Here is a 15,784-nt window from a genome sequence, read left to right on the forward strand (position 1 = left end):
CAACTCTTCAGCTCAAGGATAGCACTCTACCACTTGAGCCACAGCACCACTTATGACTTTTTCTGCTAATGTGGTGCTGAGGAATTGAACCCAGGGCCTCATGCATGCAAGACAAGCACTCTACCACTGAGCCACCTTCCCAGCCCCTCTCCCCAACCCCTCCGCCCCCGAGTTTGTTTTTTGCACAAGACTGGTACTCTAACACTTGAATCACAGCTCTACTTCTGGCTTTTTTGGTGGTTAACTACAGATAATAATCTCATGGAGTTGTTTTGTTTGTTTTGTCCAATCTGCCTTCAAACTGTAATCCTCAGATCTCAGCCTCCTGAATAGCTAGGGTTACAGGTGTGAGCCACCGGCACCTGGTTTTACAAGGCAGATTTTAAAAATAAAACTAAACAGATGCAAGAATATTTTCTGAGTCATTCCCGGCTCCGGCTGGCTCTGTGTGTCCCTCCTGGCATCGCACTGCTTGGAGATTTACCCAGCTTCTCTGCCAGTGTTTCAGATTCTGGATTTTGACTGATAGGAAGTTGGAGAAAGCTGTGAAATAACTGTAATGAGGCAGAATGTCTGTCTCTGTGTGTGTGTGTGTGTGTGTGTGTGTGTGTGTGTGTCTGTGTGTGTGTGTCTGTGTGTGTTGGCACTGGGTCTTGAACTCAGAACCTAGGTGCTAGAGCTCTATGACTTGAGCCACTTTTCTGACTTTTTGATGGTTAACTGGAGATGAGAGTCTCATAGACTTTCCTGGCCAGGCTGGCTTTGAACTGCAATTCAGATCTCAGCCTCCTTAGATAATCAGTTTTACCAAAGTGAGCTACCAGCAGCCAGCTCAGAATTTTTTTTTTACTATAAAACAGAAATTGAGTTTAAAAAAAACTATACAAACATACAGCTATGAATTATATGGCATAGGTAGGGATACATGGTTCATGAAGTTTTTATTTCAGGTTGTGTGTGTCACTGTGTTTGTGTATGAGACAGACAGAGCGCGAATGGGACAGAGAGACAGACAGAGAGAGCGTTCTCACTGGTAACTGGATGTAGTCAAAAGAACTCTCCAAATACTTCCCACCCCTTCCCACGCACCCTTGGCCGGGCTCTCTGTGCCAGGCAGTTCTGTGCCAGGCAGCCCTGTGAGTTGGGGTCCTGCTGGGCTAACTGGCTCTTCCTGACAATGCAGAACCGGTCCCTTGCGCTTATCTCAGCAGAGGGATAGTATCATGTTGCTTCTGGGGCAGTGATAGCTATCTGTCAGTTTCCGGTCTGCTCGGAGCAATCAAAGACTATTTTCTTAGCATGAGTTAACCACAGACCCCAAGAAATGGAGCTGTCCCTCCCTCACACCTCCCAGTGCAATGATCCAGAAGGACTGGGCAGCCAGCTGCCTGCTCCCTCCTCCCTTTAGTCCTCCAGACCAGCCTTGGGATCAGCACAGGCAGGACAGGCTGCAATGAGAGGCAACGGGTGTCCTCCCTCTCAGAAACCCTTCCCTGCCTCCCCATGACTTAGAATTAGGGCATCTCTCGGACCTTTACTCTTCCCTGACCTTCTCCTCATCCTGTGTCCTTCAAGTTCCTGCCTTAGTAGCTTGCACGGATGCAGATTTTCAACTTTTTCTTGTGTTGCAGTGGCATTATTTTTGGTGTATACAAACTTTAAAAAAAAAAAAACATGTATTGGCTGAGAGGAGTACAGCACACTGAAAGTAGACAGGGTTGCAAGTTCGGTGCCAGCCTGAGCTATACAGTGAGATCGTCTGAAGATAAACCAAACCAAATAGAACCTTCCTTTAGTTGGATTTAATTCAATTCAACTGGATTTTAATTGGCTCTTATTTAAATTTACATGTGTATTTTTATGGCTTGCTAGTGTGGAGTTGGAACTCAAGGCCTCCTACTTGGTAGGCAGGCAGGTGCTCTCCTGCTGCATCACACTCCATCTATTCAAACTTAGTTTTAGCTAATGTACACAAACATAAAAGTCACACGTACTGATGGGTTGTACATACTTACTTGATGTTTTAATGCATGCATACATTGTGAAATGTTAACATAAAACGTTTTGCTGCTGTTTTCTTTTGTGTTTTGTTTTGCCAGCGTCGGGGTTTGAACCCAGTACCTCGTGACTGTTTGGCTTGCTGGTTTGCAGTTGGAGCTCCATCATTTCACTACTTTTTGCTGGCTAAGTGGATATGAAGTCTTAAGAACTATGATTGTAGACCTAAGCTACCAGAACCCAACTCACCAATATTTGGACACATAATTTAAACAAAATTATGTTTTAAGAAATGGAATGGCTTCTTCAAAGCAATGCATAATGAGCAGGTCCTGAACAGGTCCTGAACAGATCAAAAGTGTTTGATCCTCAGCCTGGCCCTTACCCCGCAGGGGTACTCTAACTGCCAAGCCCCAGCGGACACCCCAAGCCTGTCCCCTGATGCAGCCTGCTCTCCCCAGGCTCACCCACTTTCTACTCCCACTTCTCAGGTCTTGGAAGAGAGTGAAGAGAGTGGTCTATTCCACTCAGATAGCAGAATTTTTTACCCAGTGTGAAGGGAGAACTTTTCCTATAGGTCGAGGGTTATGTTTATTAATATAAGTAATTAAAATGAACTCATCCTGTAGCTTCTACTTAACTCATGAGTGAGGGAACTGGACAGGTACAAAAGAGAAGTGAAAAGAGAAAATGAAGACCAGACATGATTTGTTAACAGGAATATATAAATGCAGGCGAAACTTAATACCCAGCTTCATCCACAATGGGGAAACAAAGTCAACTGAATGCCACCAGACAGAAAGCATTTCCTTATGTTTAGACAATGGGTTGCATTGTCAGTCAGGGTCTGTGGATTTCAAAGTTCGCCTCTACACACAAAGCTCAGAGTATGTAGCAGCCAGCCTGCTACCGATCAAGCTTGTCAACTCATGATTGGCATAATGCCAGATTTTCCGCTGAAGCTCAAATTTCTTCTTCTACCAGGTAAGATGTACTGTTCTGCAAAGTGGCAGATGAGAACTCTAGGAAGGTACCAGCTGAGTTAGCCTGCTGGACCTGACACACCAGAGTGGCATAAACCACAGGAATGCATTGTCTCAGGTGTCTGGAAGCCAGAGATCCAAGGTCAAAGCTCTGGGTGTCCTGAGAGTGAGGGATGCCCTGTCCAGGCTGGTTCCTAGTGCCCTTGTGCTGCCTGGTCTCCCTCTGTCTTCCTCTGAGTGAGTCTATGGCCCAGGTATCACTTTGTATAGGATACCAGTCGTGATGACTTGGGATTCATGCTTCCAACCCTACCCTACTTACCTCTGTAAAAGAGTTCATCTCCAAATAATCCCACGGTAGGGAGGTAGGGGGAATGGTCAAGCCTTGGATGCTTGAATTTAAGGGCTCTTAATTTGGCACCTAGAATTTGGATCGGGGGATTTGAACACTCATTAAACATACAGTGAAGCTGGTCAGATGCTCTACCAGCCTGGGAAGTGGCACTGCTGTGGCTGGAGCTGGAGGTTACCCCTCAGAACCCCCATCATGCTGGAGCCCAGAGGCTTCTAGCCCTGCTCTCACTTGCATTTGGGGAAGTAGCTAGCCAAGGTAGAATACTAAAGTGGATAGAAAATTCCTCAGTGATGCACTCTTGGTATACTGCTACATTTTAAGAGTTTCCTGGCCTTTTGGTTTATTGTACAATCCAGGGGAAAAAAAGAAAAACCCTAAAACCTACTTGGGTCAGAGTCACAAAATACATTAGTGTGAAACACAAAGCTGCATCAGCTTAACTAATAAGGGCAGAGGAGTCAAGTGCAAAGGTGCTGTTTTTTCCTTACCTTGAAGGAAAAGAAACAAGCACTGCTTCCCCTTTGTTTAAAGATACGGAAAGATAGAAGACAGTGGACTATAGCTAATATTCATGTTTGCATGGCCATTAAAAGAAATGTAGGGAGGAAAATGGCCACCAAACCTGTGATTGCTTGTGGTGAAGAGCAGATTTGTCATGAGCCTGGCCTTACTGAGGTCAGCTGTTGGAAGTAGAGACACACTGGACACTGCAGGGCAGGGTCATGTGCTGAGTGAGTCTTCTTATTTGTATCATTTTCACTAATCTACATGGAAGCTCTTCAGGGGGATGTTAATACACCTCTTTTCCTTGAGGAAGAAACTAAGGTCCAGGAGGGTTAAGCAGCAGCCTTCTCGTGAACTAAGCTAAAGCCAGGCGCTTGCTAGGCAGGCAACTCTACCACATGAACCATATCCTCAGCCCTCTTGCTTTTGCTTCTCAAATAGGTTCTCGCTTCTATGGCTAGACAAGAGCCAAGACTTCGATCCTCCTACTTACATTCCCTGCAGAGCGGGGATGACAGGTGTGAACTTCCTCATCAGACTTTTTGTTGATTTAGATGAGGTCTCATTGACTGGGTTGGCCTTGATCCATGATCCTTCTGACCTCAACCTCCTAATGAGCTAAGATTATAGATGTGAATCACCAAGCCAAGCCTCCACCCCCACATTGTCACTCTCAACTCTGACAGTTTTTTAAAGGTTAGTCAGTCTTGCTCAGGAAACGAATGATTTATTTAAGTGGCGTTTTCTAAAGACAATGCCCCTGATTTTCTTTTTCTTTTTTTTTTTTTACCCCCCAGTAAAATATCAGTTCCTAGCAAGTCAGTACAGAAATATGTTTTTTTGGCAACATATTGCCAAAAACATTCTGTATCGTTCAGCTCTGCCTTGGCTGTCCAGATGTCTAACTGGCTCTGGCTGTAGTTCCCGAGAACAGGAAAGATAAGGCTCATTTGCTTTCCTTTGCTTCCTTCCTCTTTCTCTCGCACTGTGAACATTCACAATTTGCTTTTTTTCCTTCTGGGAATGGAGAAGGCGGGTGAGGCTTTTAGTTCTTCGATTAGTCACCCGTAGTGGATAGCGAGTCTGATCGCCAGCAGGGAAGACCATGGAGCCTGAATTCCCATGGTAAGGCCTTGTCCCCGCCTGCCAACGCTCCCCCCATCCCATTGCCAGGATGAGTGACCCAGAAGTATGCAGTCCTAGGTTGCCCAGCCCTTGCTCAGCATCTCTCCCTGAGCCAGCCAGCCTTCTCCTCCTGTCCACCCAGGCGGTACTGACATGTGTGCAAGGGCTCTCTCCAACATCAAAGCCACTCCGTCTCAGTCACCAAGAAAGATGGGGCTCAATTCCTAGGACAGCCAAAAAATAAGTCTTTTTTGGGGGGGAGGGTAGAGGAAACACAGTAGTCAACAAGGGAAGACCTCAACGGGAGTGGCCGGTGTTAAGGCAAAGTTTGCATTGTGGTGATAGCTTGAAGGTCCCAGCAGAGAAGAGCAGAGCTCACTGTCTGTCCGACGGTGGTCCACAGCACCCATTCCATCATTCTCCCTCTGTCTCTCCACCCACCCATCCCCCGAGCTACCTGGCTCCATTTTCACATACACTGAAACACATGGCTGCATGCACCCCCCCTTCCCCTCCCACTTGAGTACCCCTCTCCCCTTTGGCCTCCCCTTCCCAACAGCACATGTTCCAGCTTCCCGGGATTCATTCTGTTAAACTGTAAGTTAGTGGTTAGAGGAGTTACGCCATTGCAATCCAGAGGATTGTTTCTTAATAAAATTGATTTTTGCCAGGCCCTGGAGGCTCGTGCCTGTCATCTTCATTACTCAGGAGGCTGAGAGCGTGAGGATCTCAGTTCACAGCCAGCCTGGACAGGAAAGTTCATGAGACGCTTGCCTCCAATGAGCCACCTGAAAACCACAAGTGGCGTTGTGATCCAACGTGGCAGAGTACCAGCCTTGGGCCTAAAAATCTTAGGGATAGCCCACAGGACCTGAGTTCAAGTCCCACAACTGACAAAAAGACAAAAAAGAAAAGAATGGATTTTCCTAAAAGGAATATTGCCCCCTTGCAAAGGAGGCTTGTCACAGCTGGCTGTAGTATCTGCTTCCGTAATAATTCTGCTTTGTGGCATCTGTGTCTCCTTCTGAGGCTCTAGTACAGTGTCAGACCCATTGGAGAGAGGCAGGAGCGATGTGGCATGGTAAACACAATGCTGGCCCCTCCGCGAGTGCAGACAGGTACCAACTTCCTCTTCTCACTGAGTCAGGACCGCAGTCCCTGTGGCTCTGGTTCATGCAGAGAAAGGTGTCATGAGAGCATCGCATGGCTTCCTAGACTGCAGCACAGGCAACCTGTTACCAACTGGATACATGGCTCGGACTGTGCCGGCCGGCTCAGGACACTGAGTCCCGCCCAGATGTGTCTTCTATTAGATGCAAGAGCATCAGCTGCGCTCTGCATTGGTGACCTAGGCCCCCGGCTTCTCCACTCACTACCATGCACTGGTCCTGAGCGAGATGCACTCCGTCCTGAAGGAGACGCAGGCACACTGATGCACCAACTCTTCTGTCGACAGAGCTGTGACACAAAGAGACAAAGCTGGGACTGGTGGCGGGTTAGAAGATTTGAAATGTTTTTATATGTTTGACTTATTTCTAATTCCACACACTGGCAGCAAAGTGGAATCAAGTGTGCCAACACCTGTTACTTGAACAGAGATGGAAATTCAAGTAGGGCAACAAGCAGAGGAAAGCTCCTCTAAGCATGCGTCGCTTCCACCCGACCTGCCTCTCGAGCATCATCACAGAGCACAATGTAACCACACTGGGAAGGGAGGGCATGGAGGGGAGCGAGAATTCTGAATTTGAACCTCAGGAGAAAGAGGCAGATTCCCAAGCTCAGGGATCTGATCTCGAAGGTGGCACAGATGGCCAGCTCAGAGCCAGCACACAGGAGAGGGGACTTTTGCCTGTTCTTGGGGGATGGCAAGTCCCTCTCACCAGTGTCTATGCCCATGTGTCCTGTCCGTCACTGGCCAGCAATTCCCTGTAAAATAGAACAGTGTGGAGTGGGCTGAGAGAGCCAACAGCGAGGTCCAGGGGGCGCTGTTCAACCTCAGCTTCCTCCATGAAGACGGTGACCAGAGCTTCTTCCGGCCAAGTGATGTTTGTTACAAACCCACAAGTGACCGTTACACATGTGGAGGACCACCCCTCTGAAGCTCCTGGAAAGTCGGGTGCTTTTGTCTTCACACTCAGCCAATGGCATGGAGGAATAAATTCCTTCATGTGTGGTTAACAAAGTCATTATTTTATCTGAAATATTCAAGGAGTTGGCAGTAAAGCCTGCCCTACCCCCTTCCCTCTTCCCTTAATCCCCCTCCCTGTACAAGGGGGGATCTGGGTTTGTGCAGACGAACCTGGGCCAGTTGGGCTGCCAGGCTCAGGGTGCACGGAGTTTGCAGGTCACTTTGGCCCACAGCCCAGAGCGTCAGACTTCATTTTTTTCCCCTGCTGTTTTTCAGCTCAGTGCTAACTACTGTTAGCAGACAGAAAGCGCTCTGCAATTCTTTCCTCAGAGCTAGCTACCAGAAAACTACCAATTATAGCCAAGAAGTGATCTTTCAAATACACATACACACTGTAATGTGGGCTGGAAACCAATTGGAAAGTTTTTTTATTTGCCCTTTAAGGCCAGAAGCAGGCACTTAAGGCAAACTCCAAAGACGTTTTAAAGAACAGAACAGTTGTACTAAATTTAGCACCCTAACCAGCCAGTTGGCATATGTGTAATGAAAGATTTAAAAGCAAAGAAACTCAACCTCTGCAACAGCAGACATAGATGGATGAAGAGAAGGCAACTCACAGACAAATGCATTTTTAAAAAGATTTTTCAGGGAATGCAAACAGGGAGGTTATCAGCCTTGTTACTTCCTTCCATCCCAGCATCTGAGATGACTAATTGGCATTCGGGAAAGGTTTTCCATTGCTGACTGAACTGTAGATTGCCTAAGAGAAGGCATCCTGTCTCTCATGTTGTAATTGCCAATATTTTGCAGGCTGTCTAGTGAATAAAAAGGAATAATAGGCACATGCTGCATAAGTCAGCAAAGAGATGTGTGTGTGTGCTCGTGTGCGCGTGCGTGCACACTCACTCTACAGAAACTTCTAGACTTGTAGATAAACAGGAGTTGTCTTGAGCGGCCTCATTTCTGGTGTCTGGGGCCAGTGTCAGGCAAGGTTCCTTTGAGGATGGCTCTGCATTTGACCCTGGCCTCCACCAACCTGCGAGTGTTCTCTGATGGCGGGGTAGAAACTCCACTTAGGATTTGTAGTTTTGCAAGTTATACTTCAAAATTAGGTGCACGGAGTTGGGCTAAAGTTCAGGGGGCCTCAGTGAGGACCCATAAGAACCCACGTTAGAGATGGTTGGTGTAAGCCGAGGGACAGCTCTGCCTTCCGCCGGGGATGGCCCAGGAGCTGGACGCATCTGACTGGGGTGTTCCAGCCTCAGAGCAATCTGTTTCCTGATTCATATAGGACTTCCTTGAAGGACCAAAAAGTCCACGCTCCTACTTGTGTAAGACTAAGACATTTGGAGTTAGGTTAATAAACACATCCCTCATTGCATCTTGAGTCGTATGCTGATAAATCAGTAAAGAAGCTGTAAACTGCTGTGCCTAGTGACCCAAGCTGAGAGCTCTTCTTTCAGCACCTTTTTTTTCCCTCACCACTTGATGGGTCCTTGATCTACACACTAACGTCTACATTTAGAGGCCTTTCTTGATCATTATATTATTAGAGCCTCTGCACAAAAAGTTATATACCTGAAGAAGTTTGCAGATTTAAAAGATTCCCATGGATTTGAAGCAATTGTCTTTGAAGACATATATCTCCTCTACTCTTCTTGGACATTTTTATTGAGAAAAACTTAACACTTAAATCAATGAAAAGTAAGAATCCTGGGTAGAGATGCAGGGGGACATGGAAGATCTCACTAGAAATGGTCATCCTAAATCACCTCCCGCTAGCTCACTTTCAAACTCTTTTCCTTTTCCTGTAATAGAAACTTACCATTTGCCTCTTGGACTTTTTAAGATAGAATGTTCTTACGCCTCTAACAATAACCCACATACAAATCCTCTAATCTCTTTATTAAGAATGAATGGTGCTTAGTTAGTAAATAATAGCTCTGAGCAACTGAAAGATGTTTTTCAGCTACACGGTGTGTTCTGCTGTAGACTGCAAAATCAAAAGTGTAAATAATGAAGGAACAAAGATATAATCTGGGTACTAGCATGAAAAGACTTCAAGACAGAATGAATGGTCTCAAATCTACAGAACAGTGAAGGACCAAGATGGTTGGTGGAAGCAAATTCACTGCCCTCTCCTAATCAAATAGCTAAGCAGAAGGTCTTGGCTGAAATAGACCTCGGGATGGAGAATTCCCTTGCCATACATAGGTCCCAGGGTGTCTGGAAGGGACCTCAAAATGTTTTTAATTGTCTACTCAACTATTAAGAGCAAGAGCTGAGCACAGCACAGGCCTCCTGCTCACTATCCAGTCTAGAACGAACACTGTTAGTGCTTCCCATCTTTCAGAATGTGCAGTCTGTGAAGGACCAGGTCTGTGAATCCTGCGTGAGGTTTGTTGGTGCAGTAGAGAGGGATGAGGTGGGTTAGGGACTCCCTGGTGGTCGTCAGAAGTTTGCCTCTGGACACTGAGACACATAGAAGTTTGCCTAGGAAACTTTCGACAGAGGCATTTGCTGATGGCTTTGCTTTAAATCCAGCAAAAATCCAAAGGTGACCTCCAGTGTCTTTGATTCCAGTCCTCTGCCACTGAGGTGGTCAAGGCCCGAACACAAAAGGCTTTGCTGAAAGGCTTCATGAGAGTCAGAATGAACTGGAAGTCAGTTTTCCCTTTGCATTCAAGTTCTCTGTACAATGTGCTACAAACTATTGGTTTTATTTAGTAGGTTTGCTGCATTTTATCACAAATAAACATAGTATTTGAATGCAATCCTATCAGGCCACTGATGGGTATCCCCACCTACAGGAGCGAAGAGGCAGGAAATGTTCTTTGCCATCATAGTACTGAACACCTACCTTGAAGTCTACAGTGCAAATATCACAAACACAGGTTCACATTCACTTAACCCAAGTGAAAAACACACACTTATCTGTTTGGGTGTCCTTAACATTGCATTGGAAATGGTGTGTCCTTTGAACCCACCAGAAAACCTATTTAGTACCCAGCCCAAGAGCTTCACACCTACTCTCTGCCCATCCATTAAAAAGTGACTTTTTACTCTCCTAGGTTTTATTTTTTTCAATTGCTGATTGCTCTCTGGCTGATGTCAGCAGCTGCCAGTGACATTCATTTGCCAAAATAGGAGTCAACCATGGTAAGAGCCAAGCTGAACTCTGAAAAGCTTATCATCCTGGGCTCTGGCCGTGGGGGCAGGTGGATGAATGAGGCAGCAGACCTGCCTTCCACACAGGGGAGATTATCCGGGCAGCACATGCTCCCTAGGAGACACTCCACTAGCTATGATTTCTTCTCCCCAGTAGCCCAGAATAACACTGGACCTATCATATTTCTCTTTCACAGACCTTGCCCAACCCAGTGCGGAGAATATGGTCTCAATAGCAAGGTAGAAGCAATGATGTTGTGTGCTGCAGGCCACAATGTAAAAGCTTAGGAAGACAATACTTCGGTGTTTTTTCTCCTGCCCAAATGTGATATTCGTACATAGGGTCCAACGTCCAGCTGTCAGTTGTATATTTGAACTTGGATATGCAACCCAGTGGCAGTGATATACAGCAGAATAAAATGCTGGAGACAAAATCGCTATTCTAGCAACAACTCAAATCGTGCCTCTGGGAGCGTCTTTTGTTATTTAACAGAGTATTCACTCAACAAACCCTGATCGGTGGGCTCTAAACTGGCCTTTCATGGCTCTCCTCTGCAGGTGTGACTGCCAACCATGGCTGCTTGCACTCTCTGGGGCTGTGAGCTTGGTCAAGTCAGCCAGGCCTAGAGCACTCTCCAGTGTGTTCCGACATCAGGGGCCGTGCTAATCCTGTCATGCCTCGAGAGGCAGTTTGGGCAGTGATGGGAGCGCATGAGCAGGTGGGGTCTCCTCCCGAGGTGGAGCTCGCTGCTTCTCAGGGCCTATGACGATGATGTCAGACCTCCAGGGAGAGACCTGGAAGATCCGAACCTCCCAGGAGGTCCCTGCACCCAGAAGGAAAGCGATGGACATGTCAACACCCGACCTGGCTTCAGGTTGGCCTCAATCCATGTAGTCTTACAAAATGTGTTTTCATGATTGGCAGATCTTTTTTTTTTTTTTTACAACAAAGATTTCATTTTCCCCCTTCCTTTAGGAGTACCTTTTGGGGCAAAATGAAGAGATCTATAGCAAACTGCTGTGCTTAAATGGAAATAAAATCAATCTGCCATTCAGTGTACAAGGAGAGTCTATTTTCCTCATCCTCTCATGGATACCTTCATTCTTATTGTACAGTGTGGGTGCCAGTGGAGAGGCTTCCTGCTCAGGATGACCAGAGTGTAATAAAACTTGATTCACATTATGTGTGTGTCTAGATTCTGAGGAGCAGATATAGTACCCATTTATCCATGGACAAGTTTCTGGGTTTGGGGAAAATAAAGTAAAAGGAGGCAAATGAAAAGAAGGAAAAGAAAAAGAAAAAGAAAAGAAAGCAAGCAAAAGAAAAAAGAAAACAGAAGAAAAGGAAAATACTTTAAGGCACTTTTTCCATAGGAAAAAAATATTTTATTTTTTTAAGAACAAATTCAGTTTGAAACAGACGTGGAATGAGTGTGACTGCACAGGTCTCAATTGCTGGGGCTAACTGCAATGTGGAACGAAAGCAGATTTAAAAACCTATGACAGGCTATTGAAATAAAACAAAGAAAGAAAAAAATATTTATAACTCAAGCATAATACTGTGTTACTTACAAATTGGACAACAAAATTTTAAATAAATATTCATGGTACATAATTACGGCACAAATATGCAGCAATTTGGCAACCTTTTATACCATCTTTTTTTTCCTCATTACAGTGCAAAGGGGAATGACACTGCCGTTAAACAAGCTGTAGCTAAATACATTGCAAAATTCAGATTTTATACAAAACATCTTGCTTAGACTTTATAAAAAACCAACATTGCTCTATGTACACAATCTGGGTAAGAAAAGCCATTTCTGTCTTGTTTTCATGTGTATTTTTTTTTTATTAAAAAGGTGAGTAAGGCTACTGTAACACCCCGAATCCATAGACAGTAAAATCTGAACCTATTTACAGTATCTTTCACTTCAACATGATGGTAAAGTTCCAAAGTCGGGTGACTAAGGACAAGATACAAGCAAGGCATTTACAGTAACTTCCCAAAGCTGAACCAACTCCAAAGAAGGGGACAGTTGGTAGATTGTCATTTTCTGCACCAGACACCAAACAGACGCACAGAACACTTTCCAATTGGTTGCAGGTAACTCTTTTATCATTTCATCTGATTTCTTTTTTCAGTTGAGCATACAGCCAAAATGTAGCCCACTGAGGACACATATATTTGATTTCATTAAAATCAGACTGGTTCCCATTTTTCCCCTCCTCGCCTCTCTCCCCCATCCTACAAGTAACTTCCGATGGCTTACAAGAGGACCTTGTACGAATGCACAGAAAGGAGAGGTGGGGGCGATGGAAAGAATGACATATGTACTGTGGCCGGTCACCATGGCAACGCCCCACAGAACAATGATATAGATATATATAATATATATTGGAGATATATATTATACATATATGTACACACATAGACCACACACACACACACACACACACACACACACACACACACTCACACACACTTTGGACCAACATCATTTTCAGGATCAGGAACTAGGGAATAATAATAATTTCAGTGACAACTCACTTTTGCAGGTACTCAGTAGAGGGCTGAGAACCTTCAAATGCTGTCGCTACATTTTTTTTTCCATTTTTTTCCCTCCCAATTCAGAAAGCAAAGCGTTACCATAGTAACAGGAGTCTGTTGAAGATGTCTATTTTGCATAGCACATAAAAAGTAGGTTTCCTGTTTACTCTTTTTTTGTTTGTTTCTGGTAGGGCGGGGGGCGGGGGAGTAGGAGAAGGAGAAGAGGAAGGAGCCACAGTTAAACTTTCAAGTGAAACCCCCTCAGTGTGACCTGCCAATGCTACAGGACACCTCAGCCTGGGTGAGGGTAAACCCGACACGGAAAACAATGCCGGAAGCATCTAAGCGCAGGATGCAGTCACACGGAGTTCCTGGGATTGGGGGCTTGTATTTTTTCCTTGTCTACAGTTCTGCGAGATGTCTTCGGAGGACTTGGTTATGTGGAGATTCGCTCTCATTAGTGTTATTTTTTTGCAAGTGATGTTGTATTTCCCAGAAGTACCTGTCCAATTCTTTTTTTTTTCTTCTTCTTCCTAAAGCACTGAGCCACAGTGACTGCTTTAATTGCCATAAATGAATTTCACATCTTCTGGTGTGTTCTGTGTGCAATCTTAAAATATATATTAGTAAAAAAAAATCTTTCATTTTATATCCCTTGTGTTCTATACACCTATTATAAATATGCCTATCTTCCTTCTCCCCCTCGACATCATAATTTACTTCCGTCTTAAGGACTCTAAGAGGTTTGCCATGTGTGTGCTTTTCCTTGATTTCGAGCCGCGGGCTGAGGTCCCCAGTACCTCCCTGCAGCCCGGCCAGCACCGCCATAAACCAAAGTGTCATAAGGCTCGATCGGGGAGGGGGTGGGGACAGGGGGGCTGGGGAAATCTGACCTACCTTATTATTTTTTTTAAACCTATGAGAATTCTTTCATAACGGTCAGTGGTGATGGAATTACAGCCTGCATGACCTTTGGCTTCTCAACTTCTAGGTCAAGCTTTGGCTCTCTGCTCTTCTCCTAAATGCTTTATTCCCTGTGTTTCATAAAATGTGATCAGTATAGCAGCTGAGTCTGCTTAAAACATCACCCGAAGCAGACCGACTCTCCTACAGCTCCAGAGCTGCATCTTATTGCCAGTACCACCACGACAGTCCTGCCGGACTCCGTCCTGGGTGCCCGGGGCCGCTCCCCTCCTTACAAGGTGGGCGCAGAGGCCTCGTTCCCTGCACGGTGCTGTCTGCTAAGTCTATCTAAGCGACGTCCTCACCCGCCAGACTGCGTGTGTTGTCTCCTAGATTTCTGCCTCTTCAGTCTCAGTAAAAAAAAACAAAAACAAAAACAAAAACAAAAAACAAAAAATAAAAACCAAACCAAAGCGCTGTGCTTGCTGCCCGTCTGTCCGTCTGTCCGTCCTCCCTGCGCTCTGGAGAGGCAGCAGCTTGGGCATGCCAGGATGGGCGGCCTGCCCTGCCCCTGCCGCTCTCCGCCGCTCCTGCCCTCGCCTGGGCGGCCGGTGGCTGCCAGCGGGGCCCGGCCTGGCTCTGGGGGGGTGCCCCAGTGGCTCGAGCCCGCGCACGCACGCTCTGGAGGCGGACCGTTGGCGCTTATATCCCCGAGCGTCCCCGGGACGCAGGGGTGAAGTGAGTTGACAGGGGGTGGGGGGTTTCAGGTGAAGGGAGACGGCGGGAGCCCCCGGATGAGGGACCAGAGTGAGACAAGTGAGGACGACACGCTAGCGATCTCTGAAACCTTACTGAGCCCTCGAGGTCCGGGTGACAAGTCCAGGACGTGCCCTCGGGAGGCTGGGAGGCACCGGAGGCCAGAGGGCTGGAGGGTGCCCGGGCGCCCAGGGTGGGGGCCGTGCGCACCGCACCGGGTCCTGCACCACCCCACCCTCCCGGGGTTCCCAGAGAAGAGGCCTGAGCCACAGGTGGGGGGCAGCGCATGGCTGGCAGGAGGGGGCCCCCGTTCCCCAGGCCCAGGGTGCGCACCCTGTCCCAATGGGGGTCTCCTAGCAGTCTAGAAAGCTGTCCAGCTCCAGGAACCTTCCAGGCGGGCACCGTCCACGCTCCCTCCTGGGCTGTGGTGGAGTGGAGGGGTGGGGGGGGACCCCCTGTGCCAAGTCCAGTCCCCCTCCCAGGTCTCCGAGGTGGGGCGCGCCACGAGGCGACCTGGCCACGCGGGTCAGCAGAGTTCCCAGTGGGAGGCGAAGGCCGGCGTCGGGGTGGGGAGAGGCCTCAGACCTTGTAGTAAATGTTGGCGGGGCTCTGCGGGGGCATCTCCTGCACGATGTACACCGGGTGCCCGTAGTCACCGCTCACCTTCTCGTAGTGCGGGCAGAACACGCTGTCGGCCGTCCTCAGCGGGATGATAATGTCACTGGGCTCTGAGCCACCGGTGTGGCCGCCGGCGCCGCCGCGCTTCGGGGTGGCCAGCGTGCTGAGCGACAGCGTGGCTGTGTGCTGTGGTGAGTGCTTGCGGTGCCGCCCGCGGTACTTGAGCAGCAGCACCACCAGCGTGATGATGATGACGATGAAGATGATGCACCCTGACGCAATCCCTGCGAATAAGGCCACTTCGGAACCGAGGAGGTTGCTCCCCGAATGCCCGGCGCTACTGCCGTCGGTGCTGGAACCTGGGCACGAGAGAGATACCGTTAATGTGCCCCGCACCTGACCTCCTAGCTGCTTAATTATATATATATATTATTTATAGATATATTAATATATATACATATATATTAAAAGCTATGCTGGGTACCTGGGCTCACGCCTGTAATCCTGGCTAGTACCTATACAACTAAACGTGGAGAATCTGGGGGTCGCAGTTGCAGTCTGAGCAGGAAAAGTGGGTGAGACTCTTTCTTACCCGCTTGGGAGTGGAGCTGTGGCTCTGTTGGTAAAGCCCTGGACCCGGGGAATCAAGGCCCAAGACCTTGCTAACAGGTGGGGTTGACTTAACTAGCGCAGGCCCA

The 15,784-nt window shown here is 47.3% G+C and overlaps 1 protein-coding gene across 1 annotated transcript in view; it reads right to left on the reverse strand.

The window, feature by feature from the left end:
- Positions 1–12,390: 12,390 nt before the first annotated feature.
- Positions 12,391–15,784, reverse strand: part of Efnb2 (ephrin B2) — a 43,892-nt gene continuing 40,498 nt past the window's right edge. Inside the window, exon 5 of the mRNA XM_042697310.1 lies at positions 12,391–15,445. Within this exon, the coding sequence (XP_042553244.1) occupies positions 15,048–15,445 (398 nt within the window). The 3' untranslated portion in view covers positions 12,391–15,047. The remainder of the gene's footprint in view (positions 15,446–15,784) is intronic.

This window comes from Dipodomys spectabilis, unplaced genomic scaffold (genome assembly GCF_019054845.1).
Source record: "Dipodomys spectabilis isolate Male_0828 unplaced genomic scaffold, ASM1905484v1 ptg000215l, whole genome shotgun sequence".
Classification (NCBI taxonomy): domain Eukaryota; kingdom Metazoa; phylum Chordata; class Mammalia; order Rodentia; family Heteromyidae; genus Dipodomys; species Dipodomys spectabilis.